The sequence below is a fragment of the Hyperolius riggenbachi genome, chromosome 2 (assembly GCF_040937935.1).
Source record: "Hyperolius riggenbachi isolate aHypRig1 chromosome 2, aHypRig1.pri, whole genome shotgun sequence".
Lineage (NCBI taxonomy): Eukaryota > Metazoa > Chordata > Amphibia > Anura > Hyperoliidae > Hyperolius > Hyperolius riggenbachi.
In genome coordinates this window covers 73,359,992-73,383,641 of record NC_090647.1, presented here as the reverse complement: position 1 = coordinate 73,383,641, position 23,650 = coordinate 73,359,992, and the positions used below count along the sequence as shown (strand labels likewise).

General features: G+C 45.2%; 1 protein-coding gene across 1 annotated transcript in view; it reads left to right on the top strand.

Annotated features, from left to right (window-relative positions):
• LOC137543910 (thread biopolymer filament subunit alpha-like) overlaps positions 1-23,650 on the top strand; it is a 47,600-nt gene that overhangs the window by 7,552 nt on the left and 16,398 nt on the right. The window contains exons 2-8 of the mRNA XM_068264980.1: positions 1,583-1,794; positions 8,088-8,148; positions 10,370-10,465; positions 11,627-11,803; positions 11,924-12,049; positions 16,045-16,158; positions 17,076-17,182. Of these exons, the coding sequence (XP_068121081.1) occupies positions 1,583-1,794; positions 8,088-8,148; positions 10,370-10,465; positions 11,627-11,803; positions 11,924-12,049; positions 16,045-16,158; positions 17,076-17,182 (893 nt within the window). The remainder of the gene's footprint in view (positions 1-1,582; positions 1,795-8,087; positions 8,149-10,369; positions 10,466-11,626; positions 11,804-11,923; positions 12,050-16,044; positions 16,159-17,075; positions 17,183-23,650) is intronic.

Sequence of the window (23,650 nt, the reverse complement as noted above, 5' to 3'; positions counted from 1 at the left end):
TTCACTTTTTCTCCCCCAAAAGTGGGAAAAAAGTCACTGCGTCTTATAGTCCAAATGCCGGGAGTTCCTGACTTGTGAACGCCTGCCAATAAAAAAACATCCAACCTGCCGCAATGTTGGGGACTCCCTGTACTGTGCCCATGCAGAGGAGGGCAAGGGGGGCAAACAGAGGACACAAAGGGGCATAGAGGACACATGGGCGACAGAAGAAGTACAAGGGGGCATGAGGTACAAAAGGGGCATAATCCACAAGATGCCCCTTCACCATGGATGCACCAGGTTTAATATATTTTTCCCCCTGGTCTTTGTCCTCTAAACCTAGGTGGGTCTTATGGTCAGGAGTGTCTTATAGTCTGCAAAATACGATATTTCCTTTTAAACAATACACATTGCCTGGTTGTCCTGCTGATGCTGTTTCTCCAGTACTTTAACCCATAGACCCTGAACAACTATATGCAGATCAGGTGTTTCTGACTGAGGTCTGACTGGATTTGCTGCATGCTGGTTTCAGGTGTGTGATTCAGACACGACTGATGTCTGAAAGATCAGCAGGACTGCCAAGCAACTGGTATTGTTTAAAAGGAAATAACTATGGCAGTCTCCATATCCCTCTCACTTCATGTATACTTTAAAATACTATGGGCCATATGCAATTAACTTTTTCGCCTAAGTTTTCTCCTACGTGAAATGTTCACACCTTAGCGCTAAAATGCCATGTAGGCCACCAGCAAGAAAGAAAATACAGCTAAGTTCCTGGTATCCAGCATCGTCCTTATGCTGTATACATGTGCTTGCCGGTTGCTTAAAAGAAACGGCCGAAATAGCGCAAACCTCCCCCTGCAAATACTTACGGAGGCTTCAGTGATGCATATCAGCCTCTCTCTATCTCACTGCGGGTTCTGAGCGGCTTTCCAGCTTCCCCAGTTCACTGAAGCCGGAGTGTCAGCTGACCCGCATCGTGTCATGTGACACTCCGGTTTCCGTACACAGACGCCGGAAGCCGCTCAGAACCCGCAGGGAGATAGAGGGAGGCTGCTATGCATCACTGAAGCCTCCGTAAGTATTTTCAAGCCTGTCAGCACCCACAGAAAGCCCTGCCAAAAGAGGTCCCCGTTATCCGTCAGGTATGCCGGTTAGTTGAGACTTCCGGTTGCCTGAGAGTTCCGGATAACGGGGACTTTGCTGTACTCAGAATAATTTTGGCAGTACTTTTTCACCTACGTTTTAGTACTTTTTCCAATTGCAGAGTGCTAAAGAGTTGTTTTAAACAGAAGATGAAAAAATACCTCCTAGGATAGTTATGGCTAACCTTGGCACTCCAGCTGTGACAAAACTACAAATCCCATCATGCCTCTGCCTCCCCGAGTTATGTTTAGAGCTGTCAGAGTATTGCAATGCCTCATGGGACTTGTAGTTCTACCACAGCTGGAGTGCCAAGGTTAGCCATCACTGTCCTAGGAGATAATTCAGGAGAAAAAGTTAATTGCATATGGGTCTATGTGTGATCAATGGCTTAATTACGTTGATATAAGAACATTAGCCATTAGTACAAACCCTGCATCTGTGATCTTGTGGGTTTCAGGTCCGCAGTTTGGAACAGCAGAACACAATTCTCAGAGCTCAGATCAACCTCTTCAACCGAACTGACTCCAGTGGACCCGCCAATGCCTCCGTGGTCACCACCACTGCCGTCGCTGGCTACAAAGCCACCATTGAAACCCTCAGTCAGACCAAAGCAGCAATTTTGGGAGAGATTGATCACTACAAGAGCGTTATTGAAGAAATACAAGTCAAGTGAGTTCTTGTAGGCATTTTGTATGACACATTGTCATCATGGGTATCATTATATGTATGTAAGGACTTTTGTTAAAGTGATCCCAAGCCATAGCTCTGCATCAAAATCGGCTACAGGATTCTATTGAGACTTCCCTCGCTGATATAAAGCCCCTCGTTGCGGCCCCCTCCACATCAGAGCCATGCAGCTCTTCTTCCTGGAGTGGGGCCACACGATCCCGCCCGTGCATTCGCAGTACCACGGAGCCTGCAGCCAACTGAGCTGTTTCGCTTCTCTCGCGGTCCCCTCGTTTAAACGGCAGCTCCCCCATTTGAAATCCCCACCGCGGGGGACTTAAGGAGCCGAGTCCTCCCGAAGACAAATGGCTCCAGACTGCGCACGTGCGAGTATGCGAGAGAGGGCACTTGTGCATGCGCAATATAGGAGCAATCGAGCTCCCGAAGACTTCCGAAGCCTCCATTCGATGGCAGAGAAGCTTAAAGAGAGTCTGAAGCGAGAATAGATCTCGCTTCAGACCTCATAGCTAGCAGGGGCATGCGTGCCCCTGCTAAAACGCCGCTATAGCGCGGCTTAACGGGGGTCCCTGTCCCCCCAAACCCCCTCCGTGCAGCGGGGGAGCGCTTCCTGGTTGGGGCAGGGCTAACCGCCGCAGCCCTGCCCCATGCGCATCTGTCAGACGCGTATCTCCGCCTCTCCCCCGCCCCTCTCAGTCTTCCTTCACTGAGAGGGGCGGGGGAGAGGCGGCGATGCGCGTCTGATAGACGCGCTGGGAGGCAGGGCTGCAGCCGTTAGCCCTGCCTCCAGGAAGAAGATTACCAGCGACCATTTTACGACCAACTTTTGCGGGGGGTGGGTTGGGGGTGAAGGGACCCCCATTAAGCCGCGGGATAGCGGCGTTTTAGCAGGGGCACACGTGCCCCTGCTATATATAAGACCTGAAGCGAGATTTAGTCTCGCTTCAGTGTCTCTTTAAATCAGTGTCTTAAACCAATGCGGCTCTGATATTTTTGTAATTATATGTTATATAAATTCCCTTTCTGTTTCAAACTTTACTTCTCTGCTACCTTGGCAAGAATGCTCTGTTTTGAGTACAGACTGCCCATAAGCTTCTACCTTCCTACAGGAGAATTGAGCTGCACATAGCAGCAGTCATTGTTCCCGTGACCTTACAGAAAAAGGCCTTGGTTTTTCTCAGCATTTTATTGAAAGACAGAGAGATCTGCGCGCGTACGTTAAAAAGGAGCGCTGGGAAAAAAGGGCGCAGGGTTTTAAACGATAAACATGGATAACGTTTACAAATATAATGTACTATATTTCGTTTAAAAATAATGTTTTATAAAGTTATAAATCATTAAATAATGTTCATGAAATCGGCAATTGTGAAAACGTTAATCTTCCGTTTAAAAAGTGAAACGTATAATAACGTTTAAAAAAAAAATAGTAAGTAACCCTCCCTGTACCTACTCCTAACCCCTAGACCCCCGTATTGGTGCCTAAACCTAAGACCCCCCTGGTGGTGCCTAAACTTAAGACCCCCCTGGTGGTGCCTAAACCTAAGACCCCCCTGGTGGTGCCTAAACCTAAGACCCCCCTGGTGGTGCCTAAACCTAAGACCCCCCTGGTGGTGCCTAAACCTAAGACCCCCCTGGTGGTGCCTAAACCTAAGACCCCCCTGGTGGTGCCTAAACCTAGGACCCCCTGGTGGTGCCTAAACCTAAGACCCCCCTGTGATAAGCATTAATAACGTTTCAAAAAAATATTGTACTGTTTTTCGTTTAAAAATAATGTTTGAAAAAAAAATATTGTACTGTTTTTCGTTTAAAAATAATATTAAAAATTGTATAAATCATTAAATAATGTGTAATCATGAGACTCAGTTATAAAACATTAAGTCTCCGGGCGCCGCTTTTAAAACGTTATTTTTCTCCGGCGCCCTTTTTTCCTGTCGGGCGCCCATTAAACGATATTTATTATGGGAGTGAATGGCGGCGCCCGATTTGTCCACTAGCCTCCTGCGCCCTTTTTTACTGTTACCGATCTGCGCAACCTTGACCCCAATGTACTAGCCATACCCGTCCACTCCCTCTCCTCCTCCCTCCCCAGCCTAACCTTCCCCAACCAAGCGGCAGCTCAATACAATAGTAACAACTCAGCAGCCTTAGATCATGCTGCTCCCCTGACCTTTCGTACCAACTGTTGCCCCAACCCCCAACCTTGGCACACTACCCTCACAAAAAAACTACAAAATGAGACACGAACTGCAAATGGAGGAAATCCCACCACATCCATGATTTCCTGGGATACAAGACCAGCTGCAGACGTACCATACTGCCCTTGCTGACAGCAAACAGATATACTTCACTTGCTTGATCGCTACCCAAGCCTCCAGCCCACGTCGTCTTTTTGCCACCTTCAATGCCCTACTCAACCCCACACCTCCCCCCAACCTCCACCTTCTCAGCCACTGACCTATCAAACTACTTTATCAACAAAATTACAACCATCCGGAGGGATATTTCTCTTCTCCACTCCATCGCCCCCGCCTCCTCACCCCATCCTACTCCTGCCTCTTTCTCCTCCCTTACCTCCTTCAATCCTGTCATGGTGGAGGAAGTCAACCAACTGCTGGCAACTTCACCTGCCACTTCCTGCCCGCTAGATCCAGTCTCATCTGATTCTCTGCGCCCACATTTTTCTGATTTGGCCCCTGTCCTCAACCATCTGTTCAACCTCTCCTTCTCCACCGGCATCTTCCCCTCCATATTCAAACAGGCCACTGTGCTTCCCCTGCTAAAGAAACCTTCACTTGACTCTGCACCGCCATCCAACTACCGCCCAATCTCTCTCCTCCCTTTTGCCTCGAAAATTCTTGAATGCCTGGACCAGCCAAAGCCAGACCAACTTCTTCAATTCCAACTCCCTTCTCGATCCTCTGCAATCTGGTTTTCCTACAGCCCATTCTACAGAAACAGCCCTCACCAAAGTGGTCAATGACCTTGCCAAAGCCGAAGGTAAATACTCCATCCTGCTCCTCCTGGACCTCTCCTCGGCATTTGATACTGTCGACCACTCCCTCCTCGTCCACTTCCTGCAGTTAATGTGCATTCAGACTTTGCTTAATCCGATCCACTGTGCGCTTCCAACCTGCAAAGATAGCCTCTAATAGCGTAATCCTGTTTCACTGATGTTGTTACATATGAACATCACCCATCAAAAAGTGCTTGTGACATCCAGAGTGTCCACTTGTGACCCCACCACCTTTGATATAAAAGCAGCTCATCAGATTGAAGCCACCTATGTACAGGTGGGAATCTCGCTCAATATGTGGCACACTAGGACCATCAGTAATCCACATCCATATACTGTATAAAAAGGCCTCACTTTATTCAAGCTCCTAGATGGAGATATTCAGCGTGTCACACCGGCAAGGCTTTAGGTTCCAAAGTGCTCTATCCGGATAGATCGTTCGCAGCGTCCAGCTCGATCCTCTCCCGCACTCCTCCATAACTTCCGCGTTGTGCGTCAGGCGTACTGGCTCCGCCCATGTGCATTCAGGACCTAGCCTTAGCCTGGGTCTCCTCCTACCTCTCCTTCAAGACATTTTTCAATGGCTCCTCATCCACTCCTACAACCCTCTCAGTTGGTATTCCTCAAGGTTCCGTCCTAGGAACCACTACTGTTCTCACTCTATACAATTCAACTCAATTGGCAAAATCATCTCCATGGGTTTCAATTACCACCTGTATGCCGATGACACCCAGATCTCTCCTCCTCTACCATGGACAAAGTCTCTGCCTGCCTCACATACATTTCCTCCGGGATGGCCGCCAGGTACCTGAAGCTTAATTTGGTCAAGACTGAGCTTCTAATATTCCCACCCCGCACAGCTGCACCCCTCCCAGATCTGCACATCACTATCAAAAATACTACCATCCGCCCTACCTCCCAAGCCCGCTGTCTAGGCATTACCCTGGACTCTGAACTTTCCTTTAACCCCACATACAAGGTATTGCCCGATCCTGCAACTTCCACCTCCGCAACATCTCCAAGATCCGCTCCTACCTGACACCTGTCCCCTGACACCACGCCCTTGTCATCTCCCGCCTAGACTACTGCAATTCTCTTTTGTCTGGCCTCCCCTCTAACCGTACTGCCCCACTTCAATTGGTAATGAATGCGGCAGCCAGATACATTCTTCTCATCGCAGCACCTCTACAACTCCGCTCTGTAAAGCCCTACACTGGCTCCCCATCAGCTTTAGGATCAATTTCAAAATCCTGTGCTTGGCCTACAAATCAGTGCATAAAACCTGCCCGACCTACATCTCTGATCTGGTCCACAGGCACACACCAGCCCGCCCCCTCCGATCCTCCAATGACCTGCGCCTAGTCGCACCACGCATATCTCAGTCGCATGCACGATTGCAGGACTTCACCAGGGCTGCCCCTACTCTCTGGAACTCGCTCCCACCAGTCATCAGACTCGCCCCCACCTTTAAGACCTTCAAACAAGCTCTCAAGACTCCTCTTTTCCTGCTTAGATTGTAAGCCTCTGGCAGGGCCCTCCCCATTAAGTTTCCAGCTTGATTATGCAATCTTACTGACAATCACCCCTCTTGTGGACTAGAACAGTCTCTGTTTTGACATATGACACTGTACTGTTATCAAATCATTTGCATGATCTTGTTTTGTTGTGAGTTTCCTGTATGTCCTACCTTGTATGTTGTTAACCCATTTATCCATTCGAGCAGCGCTGCGTAATATGTTGGCGCTTTATAAATACAATAAATAATAATAAAAGGGGGGGGGGGGGCTTTTTCTGTAAGGGGTGTAGCAACACACTGAAACCGCACTCAAATGGGAGTCTTATTGGTAAAACAATGTGCCAGGGCATTTAATCTTTACGTCATTAGCGTACCTATGCAGGGAGTAACGACGGGAGCAGCCTTGTAACCACATGGGGGTCCAGAGCTATAAGAGGGCCCCAACTATAACTATTACTTGACTCCCTCTGATAAAGCGGTCCATCCTTCGGATCAGGTGTTTCGTGGCTACACTTGTTATTGGTATGAAGATTACGATGTTCACACTTGTTTTATGACCCTTTTGAGATGGGCCCCCAGGCTGTGAGGGCCACTAGGGGTTATAGCAAGGGAAAGAGTGCAAACATTGGGGGCTCTACCAAAGTTTTGCTGAAGGGCCTCATGATTTCCAGTTACGCTACTGTACAACAGGTGTGATGTCTCTTACTTTCTGTCCTAAGGTCCACTAGGGTTCTTACCAATGTCATGGAAATTTAGGGACAGGGAGTGAGGTGACTTTTTTTCCGATGCTGTAAAAACTCAACAGAGGATCCTTTCTCACATTAATCAACCACTTCAGGACCGTAGGCTTACACCCCTCCTAGAGACCAGGCTATTTTTTACAAAATGGTGCGCTGCAGCTTTATAAGCTCACTGCAGGGCCATACAACCGGGCACACAAATAAATCCTCCCCCCCTTTTCTGCCCACAGACAGAGATTTCTGTTGGTGGGCTCCGATCGCTGCTGCCAGTGTTAGGTTTTGTGTTCTTTTCTCTTGTTTCTAATTAAATTTTAAATAAAATTCTTATTTTTTGTTTATTTTTACAGCCCCCTCCCTCCCTCCCCCCGCCAGCCAATCACAGCGATCAGCTTTCATAGGCATTAGCCTATGAGAGCCGAACACCCTCTGAGCCTCTCCAGGAGACAGCCGAGTGACATGGCTGTCCCCACACAGCACTGCCATAGATCACAGCACTGTACAATGTAAATAGACTGCTTTTTTGCCATCTAACAGTCTCCTAGCGGCGATCACTGCTGGTAGACAGATGACGGAGCGGAGATGCCCGTGTATTGGAGCGTGATCCCCTGCAAACGCCGCCCCCAGTACTTAACACCAATTGGCGGTTCGCGGCCCTGGGGATTCCACCTTGCGACTGCCAATTGGCGTTAGGCCACAGTGTCAGGTGCTGCACCACGCCTGACTCAGTGGTCACTAAGGATAACGCTGTATTGTATATGTATTATATATGCTACAGCCAGAACCTGAAGTCTGGCCAAAGTAAGTATTGGCCAGGCTATTCAGAAACTGTCCAAAATGCGCTGGCCAAATTGAAATACTTTTTTTTCCTGGAGTTGAACTTTTTTAACTGCTCAGTGCTATCTATGATTAGAATCTACCAAGAAACAAGTGCATTTTTATTATAGTAGCATATCTGTGCTATCATTTTATGATTATTGTGTAACAGAACTAATGCTGCGTCTGTTTGTAGGTTTGATGAAGACAGCGCATCTACAAAGAGCCTGGAGGGAGAATGGACCACCCTTAAAGAGGTCAGTATCAGAGTTACAGTCTGCTGTAATGTACAATGAAAATTCTTGTAGCTCCTTATTGCACATTTGGGATGGTCATTGAGACGCAAATAATAATGAGTTGATGAAAATGTAAATGCAGATTTATGCAGCCTTGAACTGGACCAGAATTTGATTGATCTATTTTCAAGCTGCATACATTTCCATAAACCTGGCATCAGGCATCACTTAGGAATTATTTGCATTGCATTGACCATTCCTATTGTTCATAAAGTTATTCTACTTGCATTAGGGTATTGTCATCTGTGTAAAAAAAACAATCCGCTTACCCCTACTCCCTTCCAGGTTGCAGCAGAGCTCATGTCATGCCTAGTTTAAAAAAAAAGCAGTTTGCTGCACAGGATCAGTGCTGTCAGCTACATAAGCTCCTTCCTCTGAGCAGTCTTATCTCCTGCTCTCCAGAGCTGAGTGCAGCGCAGCTCAGTCATGTGACAAGGCTCCAGGCAAAAGATACTTAATATTTCTGTCACTTTTCTTTGAACAAGTTACTTTTCTTAGTAGTTGCAATAGCAGGAAAATCTGTTGGAGCAGAAGGGAAATTTTGACTGTAATTCTGCTTTAAGTTTTCCTTTCACTGATCTACCACTTTAAAGAGACACTGAAGCGAAAAAAAAAATATGATATAATGAATTGGTTGTGTACTATGAATAATTACTAGAAGATTAGCAGCAAAGAAAATATTCTCATATTATTATTTTCAGGTATATAGTGTGTTTTCTAACATTGCATCATTCTCTATTATGTGCAGATTACACAACACTCTGCATTCAAAATGATTCTTTCAGAGCTGTCTGTGAACTAATGACCTCTCCTCTGGCAGATAAAAAGAAAACTGTTCACTTACAGTTGAGATAATAAAAGTCAGAAGACAGCCCTCTCCACGACTTTGAAAGTCGTAGAGATTAATGGCTTTTTTTGCATAGAGATAACAACTGGAGTTTCTTAACTCTTCCTGTACTGGAAACAATTACACTGATGTATCTGATCTTAATGTTTTATTTCTTAGCTGTGCTACACATACAAATCATAATATCATAATTTTTTTTTCGCTTCAGTGTCGCTTTAAAGAGAACCCGTAAGCAGTGGTGGGCTTTCGAGTAGTTTACTACTCGAATTCAGAATTCAAATGAAGCATAATGACTTCACGTGTGACCACAGGCAACGGGAGTTAACTTACCCAGAAGTCTTCGGGACGTCTGCGTTCCATTACGCTTCAGAGGCGTAATGAAAGCCGCATGCCATAAATCACTACCACGCTTCCTCTTTCAAGCTGGAAGGACGCGGCTTTCATTACGCCTATGACATTTAATGGAACACAGATGTCCCTGAAGACGTCTGGGTAAGTTAACTCCCTATTGCCTGTGGTCACATGTCATTAGACTTCATTTAAATTCTGAATTCGAGTAGTAAACTACTCGAAAGCCCACCACCGTCCATAAGGCAAAAAAAATACCCCTATAGGGTACGTACCACGAGAGGGGGAGCCTCTGGATCCTAATGAGGCTTTCCCTGTCCTCCTGTGTAGCTCCAATTTGGCATGCTCTTCCAAGTAGCTACCTACTGGTAACTACTCGGAATTGAAAAGTTAATTATAGCACCTGTGGGGGCAGGTAAGGCAGGGTCAACTTACCCATTCTGCTGTCTGTTCGAAAGGTCTCCAATCATGTCCCACGTTGCGTTCTAAGTTGCGTTCCAGTCAATCCCACGCTTCCTCCTTCAACCCGGATGGAGGAAGCGTGGGAGTGGACCCCCTGAGCCAGAACAGGATCGGTGCTGCACAGGGGGAAGCCTCATTAGGATCCGGAAGCTTCCTCCTCCCAAAGTACCGTAAGTACTCCCCAGGGGCACTTTTCTTTATTACAGTTCCTCTGTAAGGTCTCACTGTAATTCCAGGGGCTTTTTCCGACAACTATTTCCAGAGGCCAACTTCACATAAGGCCATGGGTAATTTGCCATATTGACTGGGTCAGACTGGGCTTTAAGAAAAAATATGCTTTAATAAAAAGCAGCATGTGAATCAGAGTACTGCAGGAAATTGGAGAAGAAATGCACTACTTCTAGATAAACCATTTAAATAAATGGATCCAGCTCTGATATCAGCAATCATGCTCTCACAGTACGCAGCAATTACATTATGTATCGGCATTACCTTAATTAACTTTGGTCCCCTTGTCTCTTTCAGGATATTGATCACTTGTACTTGACCATCTTTGACCTTCAGACCAAACTCACCGGAGTAGAGGATCAAATAACAATCTCCAAACAAGTCTACGATGCTGTAAGTAAAGCCTGCAATAATAACAGGAGGTATATCCAATTCTATTTTCAAAAGGAGCTAACACAGCAGTGCAGTAAAGTGGCCCTACACCACGCCTAACACAGTGGTCACTAAGGATAAAGCTGTATTGTATATGCTACGCCAAAGTAAGCATTGGCCAGGCATTTCAGAAACTGTCAAAAATGCGCAGGCCAAAGTCTGCTTAAAGGATATTTGAGGCAATGCAATAAATCTATTTTTAATTACCTGGATCCTCTTCCAGCCCCTACGCGTCACGTGTGTCCTTCGCCGCAGCTGCGGTCTTCTCCTAGATCCCATTGGCAGCCTTTGAAGGATCGCCGACCCCCGCTGGCGTCTTCTATATGCATTCTTATTGGCTATCTTTGCATACATTTTCCCGTCGGGTCTGGGAAAATAGAAGTAAGAGGTGAAGAGAGGCACACCTTACCATGTTAGATTGGGTGCATAACCAGGGATGTTGAGCACCAAGGAGAGCCATCCTTTGAGTGTACAGCAGTTACGTGGAGCGCAGGATATCTTCGTGCTTGCTTGTGACCATCCCATGACTATCAGGCAGTAGAAATGATTGGTTGGCACACCATCTTCTCAAAAACAAACGTTTGTCTGCACTGTTCTGAGGTAGGGGACCCTGTGCGGCCCCAAAACAATTGTCAACTTATGGTGTTTGACACGATTTAGAAGAAAATATACGCTCTTTGAGAAGCTGGTATGCCAACCAATCCTTTCTACTGCGGGTCTGAGAAAATGTGCAAAGATCGGACTTTGCATTTCACTAAGCGCAATACGGCAAGTTCATTCGTTTCTTTCTAACAAGTGGAGACAGGCCATATTTTTAACATTAGGATCCGCTTCCTGTGCTAAGCAGAGCAGGTATGTTTTTTAACCAAGTGTGAATCGGGCCTAAGTATTTTTATAACTGATATGAGTACTAATTTTCCCACCCACAAGTCTGTCCTGCCTGTGTGTCGAGGCATAGGCGGGCCACAGTCTGTACTCCTGCAATGCACCCACAAGGAATAGCACAAAACGGGATCTATTACCCAATTTAGGTTTTTACTAAGAGACAGTTTGCAAGAGAATTACACCTTATTGTATTGCATTGATTCCCTTACCTAACACCTCTGGCACTTGTTTCTACAGAAAGTCAGAGAAGTCCAGACTGTCTTCACCGGTGGAACCAAAGCCGCCATTTCCATTTCATTTGATAACTATGCTCAAGCCGCAGACCTGTCCACAGCCATCTCAGACATGAAAACACAGTATGAAGTATTAGTCCATAAGACAAAACAAGAGGCATTTGCAGCAGCCGAGAGCAAGGTAAGTGGAAGCCTGGGTCTCATCTGCAGTTGCTGCTTTCTGGGGTTTATTTTTTTGTTGGGTTCCATAGGTTTTGTTGCATTACCGTGTTCTCGTCTAATTTCATTTTGCTATGTGAAGGTTCTCCTGGTTTCTGGCTCTACGCAACCAACTGCAAATGTACTGACATCCTTCAAGGAGGAGTACAGGTCAATGAAGCTGCAGGTGGACTCAATAAATCGCGAAATAGAAAGGGTGAAGACTCTGGTGAGTACTTATTCTTATTAGCAAATACCTGCTATTATCAAGTAGGAAATATGTTAAAGGAGTACTATCGATTGAAACGACTTTTTTTTTAATACTCTATATTAGTGTACACATTACCACTAGTGCTAGGGGCACTTTATTTATTCACTCAGGTCTCTCTCACTATCCCTGCTTAAAAATTCATTTCTCACACAGCTCATAGTAGTTTGGGTCACCCTGAGCTGCTTGGTTACTCTGTCACACAGCTCACAAATATATTTCACTGTGTCACTCACAGCATGCAGCAGACATGAGGAGAAATAGGCTGATCTGAGGTGGTAACAGGTAACTAAATGAGCTGTAATATTGCTGGAATATAACTAGCTATACCAGGAGTCTGTGTTTACACTCAGACTGGCTGCCTGCTTGAGGCGATTCACTCCAGGCTGCATCCACTTTACAAGCTGCTGAGAGGGGCAGACCACTGTCTACAATTAGCATTATTAGTATCTTTATCAGTAAAGAGAAGCAAAGATAATAAACACACATTGCTAGAATCTTTAACCCCTTACCACCATATCAACAACATTCTTTCAGCAAGGTGATAATTAAACTATAAACTGAGGAGTTGATAGCATGTCCCCTTTGCAGAGACATGGTCTAGTCCTCTGGGAGCTCAGTATTAGATACATTTTGTATCCAACACTGACTCCAAAACTGAGGGAGGATTTTACAGCTGAGAGGAACAGCTGTGTGAAGAATCAAATTGCTCCTAGTACTTGCCCTAATGTGTGCTACAACATACAGCATTTCAAAATAAATGCATACATCGATAGTATTCCTTTAAAGGGAAGGTTCAAGCAAAATAAAAAAATGAGCTTCACTTACCTGGGGCTTCTGCCAGCCCCATGTAGCCATCCTGTGCCCTCGTAGTCACCCACTGCTGCTCCAGTCCTCCGCTAGCAGTTTGCCGACCTCGGAGGTCGGATGGCCGCATTGCATACATTTTTACGCATTCCCGCTAGTGCAGGAACATTAACACATACATTTTTACGCGTTCCTGGTTTAATGCGTAAATTTTTACGCATTGAACCAGTAATGCGTAAAACTGTATGTGTTAATGTTCCTGCACTAGCGGGAATGCGTAAAAATGGACGCAATGCGGCCCGCCGACCTCCGAGGTCGGCAAGCTGCCAGAGGGGGACTGGAGCAGCAGTGAGTGACTATGAGGGCACAGGATGGCTGCATGGGGCTGGTAGAAGCCCCAGGTAAGTGAAACTCATTTTTTTATTTTGCTTGGACCTTCCCTTTAAGTATACCTTTCACTTCCCCATATGCAATCAATGGTATCCATATTTGTAAAACGAGGATTTTTTTATTGTTAAGCTTGGCTACACTTCCTGTATCAAACCAGTCAGGGGTTGGATTTATACTCAGTACTACTTTATTTGTTTTTATTTTCTACCTTAAAGAGAGCCTGAGGTGGGCTAAAAAAAGAAAAAAAAAGTAGGCTACCTACGCAGGGCTGAGCGGATCAGGTTGCTGCAAAAAACGCCACTCCCCGCCGCTCCTGTGAGCCGCAATGGCACACTTTCACTTTCGTGACCTCTGGGTCACTACGCTGGAAGGAGAGACTGTGTGTCTCTCATAGCGTGCAGGGAGGCGGGGGAGCGGCAGGGGGCGTGGCCAGGGAGAGAGATCTGCCCAATGGCAGCTCAGGAAACCCTGCAGGAACTTCCCTGGCGGGCATTTCGAACAGGGAATTCCTCTACCTGTGTTTACAAATCTTGTCGCTAAACTTGGGGGGGGGCAGAGAGCTGCAGTTAGGGGACACAGAGCCATGTCATTAGGCAGAGAACATGCCTCTGTGTCCCACCTGCTCCCCGAAGATCCACCGCGTGTTCTCTTTAAATACAACTGAATTGAAAAGAATATGGTGGCTGCAATATTTATTTCCTTTTCAACAATACCAGTTCCCTGGCAGCCCTGCTGATCTTTCTGGCTACAATAGTGTCTGAATAACACCAGAAACAAGCATGCAGCTAATCTCGTCAGATCTGACAATAATGCCAGAAACACCTGATCTGCTGCATGCTTGTTCAGGGGCTATGGGTATATAGGCAGAGGATCAGCAGGATATCCATGCAACTGATATTGTTTAAAAGGAAATAAATATGGAAGCCTTCATATGTATCTTATTACAGCTGTCCTTTAAAGAGGAAATCCAGTGAAAATAACGTAATAAAAATGTGCTTCATTTTTACAATAATTATGTATAAATGATTTACTCAGTGTTTGCTCATTGTAAAATCTTTCCTCTCCCTGATTTACATTCTGACATTTATCACATGGTGACATTTTTACTGCTGGCAGGTGATGCCAGTGGAAGGAGCTGCTGCTTTCTGTTTTGGCAGTTGGACCAAGCTGTAAACAGCGGGTATTTCCCACAATGCACTGGTCCTGACATCACACTGTGGGAGGGGTTTCACCACAATATCAGCCATACAGCGCCCCCTGATGATCCGTTTGTGAAAAGAAAAGATTTCTCATGGGAAAGAGGGTATCAGCTACTGATTGGGGTGAAGTTCAATTCTTGGTCACGGTTTCTCTTTAAGCCTGGTACACATGCTAGAGCATACTCAACCAGTCAGACTATCTTTGCTGAGAATCTAGCATGTGTACACTCTCTCTGATGTGCTCACAAGACATCCAGGGTGCCGGATCCTCTTCTCTGAGAGCACTTTTCTCCTTCCTGCTAGAAGCCGATGCGTCATTTGCTGTGCCATTGTCCCTCCTTCTCCCTTCATAGCAACAGAACGCTAAGGGGTGGAGTCCTGATCCCTGCAGGTGATGTCCTTTGCGCATGTGAGTGAATCTTTACTGTATCAGACCTGATAAGGCAAATAGCGCATAGGGAATAATTCTTATTCGTTTCACTCAGAAGTTGAAGCTGCCAAATTGCAGCACAGTTGACATGGCTGCTGGTTATCTGCTAGAAGTTATAATTTGCTCATTCCTTATCGATGCACAACATATCATTAAAAGAAATTTCATTTAGCACTAAAAATAAGGCAGATAAAAGTGTTTGTTTAGTTTAATATAGCTGTGTGTGGTTACCAGCACATCCTTGTATCTAGGCAACTGCTGGAAACAATAACATGGGAAGTGCAGCCAAACTAAAAAAACTACTGCTTCACAAATCTGTCAAAACTGACTTTGTTCTGCATAAGAAAGTAAATAGTTCACTTTAAAAGGCATCTGAGATGAAAATAAACTGACGAGAAAAACAATTATATCTATCTTCCTTCCCCGAAAAATTACCTTTTTAGATATCCCACAGTTTTATTTTATATTTAAATCTAGTTTTTAAGTTTTTACTGTTTCATTGTCACTGCTAAGTGACATCTTCATTGAAGTATGCCAGAGCCTAATTCTAAGAATAATTGACCCGTTTTATCTCTTTCCTGCTCTCAGAAGCCATTTACTGAGAGGAAAATATTATATGGCTGTAATTACTTATCAGTGAGGGTTATGCTATAGTCTGACCAGTCCGACCCAGACAGAAACTGTCATTTGCATACATGATGTTTAAGGCCTAATTCACATTATAAATCGCTAGTGCAATCGCTAAGCGCTTTTGAAAGCGATTTTCCCTTTGCTTTCAGAGCAATTTACGATTTGGTAAGCGTGTTTCTAAGCACTTTTATTCGGCGATTTTGTTTCTTCTTCCTGACGACACTGTGGTAGTGAACTCTTTGACCTGGAACTGAGTAAATACAATGTATTTATAAAGAGGACAAGCAGGAACAATCTGCCGTGAGAAATAGCAATGCTGGTTGGGCGTGGTTTACCAACATCAAGGGATACCTGTAAACACACAGCATAGGCTGTTTAACATGATTGTGTACAATTTTTAAGTCCAGAGTCTAAGGTGCCTATGAGTCGTTAGAGCTAAGGTGAACTTAAGTCTGGGCTGGGGCGGATTAATGAAACCATTTCTTCTTCTCATGTTACAGAACATCCAGCTGGAAACTTCGATCTCTGAGGCCGAGACCAGCGGCGGCAGTGAGTCTGACACATACCAAGAGCAGGCCGCAGCCCTCAAAGGTCAGCTAGATGACATTAGAAAAGTAAGTGAGATTGCCTTCTCTGGAGGAACTTGGGTTTCATGTCTCGTGCTCCCATACCTCAGTTCTTTGTAGACTGATTTAGCAATCTGCTGTTTCTGATCATTTGGGTGCTGGAGGTGTGACATCACGTGTCGCCCATCCTACATCTTGTTCTACAATGCTAGGACAATTCACCAGACCCTTACTCAATTCACTTTTTGTCTTAAGTTTTCTCCTACGTTATAATTTTTCATCTTCTGTTTAAAATTCCTTTATTCTGCAACTGAAAAATCTCCAAAAGGTCAAAATTATTCTGAGTATTTTCTTGCTTGTTGAAGTTTTAAACGGCTTTTTCTTGATAAGAGCCCATATGCAATTAACTTTTTCTCCTGGCTATTTTCCTAGGTGATATTTTCAAACATATTTTGCCATTAAAACATTCAACATTGCTGGTTGCTAATAAAGTGACTTGTGACTAACCAGGTAGGGAGGGTTCCCTTTACGCAGAGACAAATTAACCACAGCAACTGGCTGTTAAAGCTAGGGTGAAACCCACGCCTGCTTACAAACATATAGATTACACCACCAGGCAAAATACAACATTTTTCGCCCCCTCAAGGTGGCTTTGTCATGGGTACAAAGTGCTAATAGTGCAAGAGTGCAAGTGCCATGTGCATAGTTACATAAAGGAAAATACATCTAGCCGCATACACACAGCCTTTCTGCTCAAATAGCAGCCAAACTTATCCTCCGATGGGGTTAAACCCCTGTGTTTTGTCTTAAAAGTCAGTCTACTGTAGAACACTGTTGTATTAAATGCAGCATGTATGTGGAAATGCAGTTGAAGTAAGCAGAAAACGTAGTAGGAATTATGTAATGTGGCATAAAAGACCCTTTTGGACTCCCCTTTTTACTTTGTCCCTTTCTCTTCCCACCAGCAAATTGCCCACTATGGCCAAGAATACCAAGATCTCTTGGCAGTCAAGATGGGATTAGATGTAGAAATCACCGCCTACAAGAAACTGATGGACAGTGAAGAACTAAGGTAAGATAATACTAAAAGGAAGAGCAAAAGTGAAACTAGTGTGGAAATATTATTATTAATATTATTATTATTTATTTATAAGATCTTGTGCATATAGGCTGCTTCTTTCAGGTGCAACTCATCCCTCTGCAATGACTTGTTAGGAATACAAGCTCTGGTGCATCCAGGAGAACCTCCATTTATCTTTCTGGATGAATGACGCTATCGTTCATCTGCATATCTTGCAGTACTACTTATAGCGTTTTATACAGAATCAGTTTATTTATTATGTTTAGCAGTAAAACGGCTTGAAGAAGGATTGCTATGGACACGAAACATCACCTGTGTATATTTTTTGCTCCACAATAAACCATGGTCCATTTTTAATAACATTTTCTCAGCAGAGATGTTTTCACACCTTGTCCATAAAATACCCTTTTCATTTACCATTAGAAAGAAGTACTCAAAGTAAGTTGTCTGTACTTAACCACCCTGGCGTTCTGATTAAATCGCCAGGGTGGCTGCGGGAGGGTTTTTTTTAAATAAAAAAAAAACTATTTCATGCAGCCAACTGAAAGTTGGCTGCATGAAAGCCCACTAGAGGGCGCTCCGGAGGCGATCTTCCGATCGCCTCCGGCGCCCAGAATAAACAAGGAAGGCCGCAATGAGCGGCCTTCCTTGTTTTGCTTATATCGTCGCCATAGCGACGAGCGGAGTGACGTCATCGACGTCAGCCGACGTCCTGACGTCAGCCGCCTCCGATCCAGCCCTTAGCGCTGGCCGGAACTTTTTGTTCCGGCTACGCTGGGCTCAGGCGGCTGGGGGGACCCTCTTTCGCCGCTGCTCGCGGCGGATCGCCGCAGAGCGGCGGCGATCAGGCAGCACACGCGGCTGGCAAAGTGCCGGCTGCGTGTGCTGCTTTTTATTTGACTAAAATCGGCCCAGCAGGGCCTGAGCGGCAGCCTCTGGCGGTGTTGGACGAGCTGAGCTCGTCCAGACCGCTCAGCAGGTTAAAGGAAACTAGAGCTGTATGAAAGCAAAAAATCGATACTTACCCGGGGCTTCCTCTAGCCCCATAAGCATGTGTGAGTCCCTTGTTGTCCTCCCACAGTCTGCCATGATCAGCCCCAGTAACAGGCTCAGTTGCGTCAGTCGTGGCCTTCTGCGCAGGAGAGGGAAGGCTCTGGGTCGTATAGAGCCTTCCGTCTCCTCTCTCGGTGCTCTCTATCCTGTGCTGCCTCCACACCCCCCCCCGTTTCAATCCCCCGCCGAAAGGGTATTTGGAAGTCTTCGGGAGCCGTGTCCTCCCGAAGACGTGCGGCTCCATACTGCACAGGCGTGAGCGTGCAAGAGAGCTTGCTTGCGCAGGTGCAGTACAGGGCCGCCCTTCTTCAGGAGCACTCAGGCTCCCTGAAGACTTCTGAAGCCTTCTTCGGCCGGGTAAAGCAGTATTTGACTAGTTTAGTCAACTACTGCTACCGGGCGAGCCAGCACTGGAACGAGGGGACCAGGAGAGGAGCGGGAAGGCTCTATACGACCCAAAACCTTCCCTCTCCTCCTTTAAATGTGGGAACCACATTTAAAAAAATGAGACAGATACTTATCTGTCTCATTTTTTTAAATGTGGTTCCCATTCACTTTAAGGATGACTACTATTAAACGCACGTATAGAGATGTTCATTACCAGCAAAACACCAATGAAAAGCTAAGGAAGAAAAGCCCCTAGTGGGCCCTTCTGGTCCAGGGGTCCCAGTGCTGTCACAATCTCTGCATCCACTATTGCTACGCCACTGGCTTTATTACTCTACTTGTATTTTCTGTACTGCAGTCATCCCTGATAGATGTTGGCTATTTTATTGCATCTTAGAGGAGAGCTGGCTCTGCTGAGAGAAGATACAGAACAGAATATGTCACCATCTTCCCTGTGTTCATTCAGAACTCCTGCCTCTGCTGACCCCGCTCTCCCGCTTCTCTGCCAACAGCTGTTTCCATGAACCCGGCTGATGGATAGCAAGTTTTGCTGAGTAACGGAGTGTAACCGACTGTAAATTAGAGAGCTCTGCTAAAACAGCCCAGGAACACACAGCTAGAATGGGATGTATTAATCAGACTCTGGACAGATCAGGCAAGGTGACCATTCGGTAAATTTAGGAGAGGCAGCCCTGGGCGAGATTGAATGTGGCTTGTTATACCGCACTGCAAAAACAGCAGTAAAATAACTCCCCTTCTGCTGGAGCAGCCACTGATGCTCAGCTATTTACGCTTAAAATTGCCATATACAGCATACTCAGCTGTGTTTTATGTTGCATGAGTGTGATTGTGCTAGTACAGTTGTATTACATCTTATGTATTACCCTCTCTCTGCAGATAGATAGATAGATAGATAGATAGATAGATAGATAGATAGATAGATAGATAGATAGATAGATAGATAGATAGATGGGTAGATAGATGGGTAGATAGAGAGAAAGATAGACAGGCAGATAAAAAGATGGACAGACAGCCTATAGATAGGTAGTCTGGCATATAGGTGAATAAGGTGGCTGGATGGGCACATGAATTTTGGGCGCCATGGATAATTGGATGCAGAAACAGTGCTGATAGTAGAATATTGGTAAATTTACCGATACTCTACTATTTAAAGTTTAAATTTTTGTTAGTAAAATATCAGTAATTGTTACCAATATTTTACTATCGCTTAACCTAACCCTATTCTCACACAGAACCCTCCACTACCGATCCCTGACCCCCCTGGTGGTGCCTATCCCCAAGTCCCTTCCCCCCCCTGGTGATACCTAACCTTAAGACCTCCCTGGTGGTGCCTAACCCTAATATCCCCCTGTGGGGCCCAACCCTAAACCCCCCCCTGTGGTACCCAACCCTAAGACCCCCCTGGTGATGCTTAACACTAAGACCCCCCTGGTGGTCCCTAACCCCCCCCCCCCCGGTGGTGCCTAACCCTAAGACCCCCCCCCCCCCTGGTGGTACCCAACCCTAAGACGGGGGGTGGTGACCGACCCTAAGACCCCCCTCATGGTGACCCGCCCGAAGACCCCCCCCCCCCCGTGGTGCCTAACCCTAAGTCTCCCCCTGGCCTTGCTATGGTAACCCTCATGGTTCTAGAGTACTGCGGGTTGTGCTAATACCATAACTTGTAGTGTATTGCTGTGATAGTACCAGTATTATTGCCATGCTTTTGTCCCTGCATGGCAATCTTACTGCTAGTTAGTGCATCAGACCCCAGGGTTCAAATCTCAGCTCTACTTATTCAGTAAGCCAGTACCCATTCAGTAAGGAAATCTTGGGCAATATTCCCTAACACTGCTGGGTGGCCTATTGAGCGGCTATTGAGTGGCCTATTGTTAGTTGCTGAAGCTCTCAAGCGCTTTGAGTCCAACCGGAGAAAAGTGCTATAGAAATGTTATCATTATTATTATTATTATTATGGATAGACAGATAACTAACCTCATTGAGTTCTCAGCCACCCCCTTCCTTTTTCCCTTCTAAAACCTTCAACTTTGAGGGCACTATCTGATTAGAGAGCCATAGATCTGAAGCCACTTAGTTTCTGATCTGTGTTTTCCCAGTTTCCCCCCGCAACTCGTGCCAAATCCCCAGAAGTTTCTTATCTTCAACCCTATCACTACTGTGGCACTCTGGTCTACCTTAAACCCCTTCCTTCCTCTTCATTCTCAACATACTATGGGCAGGTCAGTACCTGTAACAATGACAACCTCTCTTCAGTTACTGGTAAATGTTGGCTATGAGTGCTGAATGCATCTCCATCCCAAAGGTGATAATGAGCGATTGGGCAGCCTCACTTAGTGGCCCTGCCCTGGATGATATTGGATGCCAGGCCAGAAGGAGCTGATGGTGAATAATAATTTCACTGGAGCCTGTGGCTCTATAGCTACGCCATACCTCCCAACTTTTTGAGATCAGAAAGAGGGACACTTAAGCCACACCCTGACACTCTTCTAACCACGCCTCTGACACACCCCTAGTCTAGTCACACATACTATAGAGATTTAATGAGAAGAATATGTATTCAAACCACACTGGTCCTTTCTATCCTGTTTTTTTTTCCGTCTTCATATCATAATAACATTTGAAAATAAGAAAAATAAACTAAAGAATAGGAATATAGTTTAGAGTCAATTAAACACATTTTACAGTAGAAAAACACATATATTTACATAGGTCTGTACATCAGTCCTGAAAGAGGGACAAATGTGGAAGAAAGAGGGACAGGGTTCCCAAAGAGGGACTGTCCCTCCAAAAGAGGGACAGTTGGGAGCTATGGCTATGCCATGGTTCCCAGCACAAACAAGAAAAGATTCGGAAATGAAAAATCACGAAATGCAGAATCGCAAAAAATAAAAAACGTGCTCAAATGGTGCAGGAATATGTGTGAAGCTGCCTTGCCCTCCTGACTGCTCCAGATCATATGATCAGGCTTAAAAAGTTTTTTAGCCGTAGAAATGTAATTTGACTCAAATTGGTAACATTTAATCTAACATTTAGATCTGTACAAGCTGAGCTGCAAATTTATAAGTGAAGAAAAAAACCCTTACAACTACGGTAGTTTGTAAAAGTTACTGTTGTTGTACAGTCTTATTTTGGATAGTGTTAAGTGGGAAAAAAAGCTCACTCATATTCTTTGCTTCCACCTTCACATTTTGTTCCTCTTCCTAGAACAGCCGGGCACATCTCCCTCTATAAAAGCAATATTGAAAATGGCCTGATCCACGCATTTGTTCCCAGTCCTGACACTGTCCTCAAGTTTTCTAGTATAATCCATTTTAAATTATTTAGCAGAGCAATTTAGAGTCGAAAGGGACATGTCAGCCAAAAATAAGCAGAGATTGAGAGAAAGTGAGAAATATACTGCAGCGAAATAGCTGGATAATCAAAATGTGACTGATTACATTGTGGCCCCCGTAGTCTGTCATAGCGTGACAGCTATATTGCCCAGGAGGTCAGGCTGCACTTGAGGGGGGGGCAATGTTTTATGTCGCAGCGACAGGCAGGTCCTGGCTGTATATTTGTCTTTTCTACCTTCTCTTCTGCAAGAAGTTGCTATAAATTCAGACTGGAAAGCAACAAACAGATGCCAGAACAAGTATGTATAGTTAGTTGTTTGCGCAGTTTAAAACCCAACTGAATTTTTGTGCCATATGTAATCCTGGGAAGGAGGAGGAATTAGAACTGAGATAAATGACACGATGAGCCCTTTAGCAGCCAATTTATTTAGAGGCTTGCAAGTGCTCCAGGCCAGTTTATTTTAGCACAATTTTTTATTTCTCCTTTGTTACATTTCCTAGCTTCTAATTAGTACTGTTATAATGTGTTTTTACAGCCACTTGTTACTAGGGGGAAGTGTGATGCAATAACAGAGGACTTCTGCTCTTAGTTTCTATGTAGTAGTTTCACATTAAAAAAAAAATATTCCTTCTCTTAGGATCATAATTGAAATTCCCATAACTGCATTTCATTGAGACAAACAGAGCTAAAAGAAAACTTGAGGGCCAATTTCTACTGCTGCGGAAATCGGGCCGAATCCGCAGAGTGTCCCCACAAGCAAATCACGCGGGGAAACTCTGCCCTAGGGGATAATGCTGCCTTGTCCAAATCACTTGCCTCAGCAATTCGGCCGACATTGCAGCATTTTTTTGTGCGGGACGCAGCGAATCCCATAGCCTCGCATGGCACAGCTTCCGGGATTCGGCAGCGTACCAGCACAGGAAGGAAGTGCCGCCGCGTCCTAGTAGGTGTCAAGGGGCCCAGCTGTCTCCTCTTTTCATCCCGCTTTCACCTGTACATGCCAAAAAGACAATTATGGGGAGTCAAAGCTGCTTCCTTACCTTCAACCCCATTTAGGCTTAATCCTTAGTAACCAGTCACTGTTCTGTCCTGAGGTGCATTGCATTGGCATTACTTGCCAACCCCCAATCCCCATCACATGCATAAACGCAAATGCTTGGCTGAGGTGAGTATACATTTTACACTCGCAAGCAACAGCTGTAAAGCTAATCAGATCATTTCTATACATCAAACCAGTTCTGTAGGAATCTTACAGCTTCAGGCGCTCTTGTTCATTTTCCTACACTGCAGAGGGAGAATGGAACACATGCATCTGGTTTCTGTGGACAACAAAGCGACATAGATATAGTTATTTGATCATTAAAATCCACCACTCATACTCGGCCTCCTATTCTATCAGTGAGCTGTGTTACATTACAATGTAAAAATCCGCAGTGTGCTTCATTATGGAGAGGCTGGGCTGCAGAGGTTGTGTTTCCTCTCGCTATTCTGATCTCTCTCTCTAAACAGAGCCTTGCGTTTCCCATCCAACAAGATGCTGGCTTTAATGTGTTTCTTTATTGCGCACTTGTTAATGGCTTGCTAAAAATAGCTGTGCTGTATTCCAGTAAAATATTACTAGTGAAATAGAGCAGAGCGCAGACAAGCTTAATGCGCTGTCTTCTA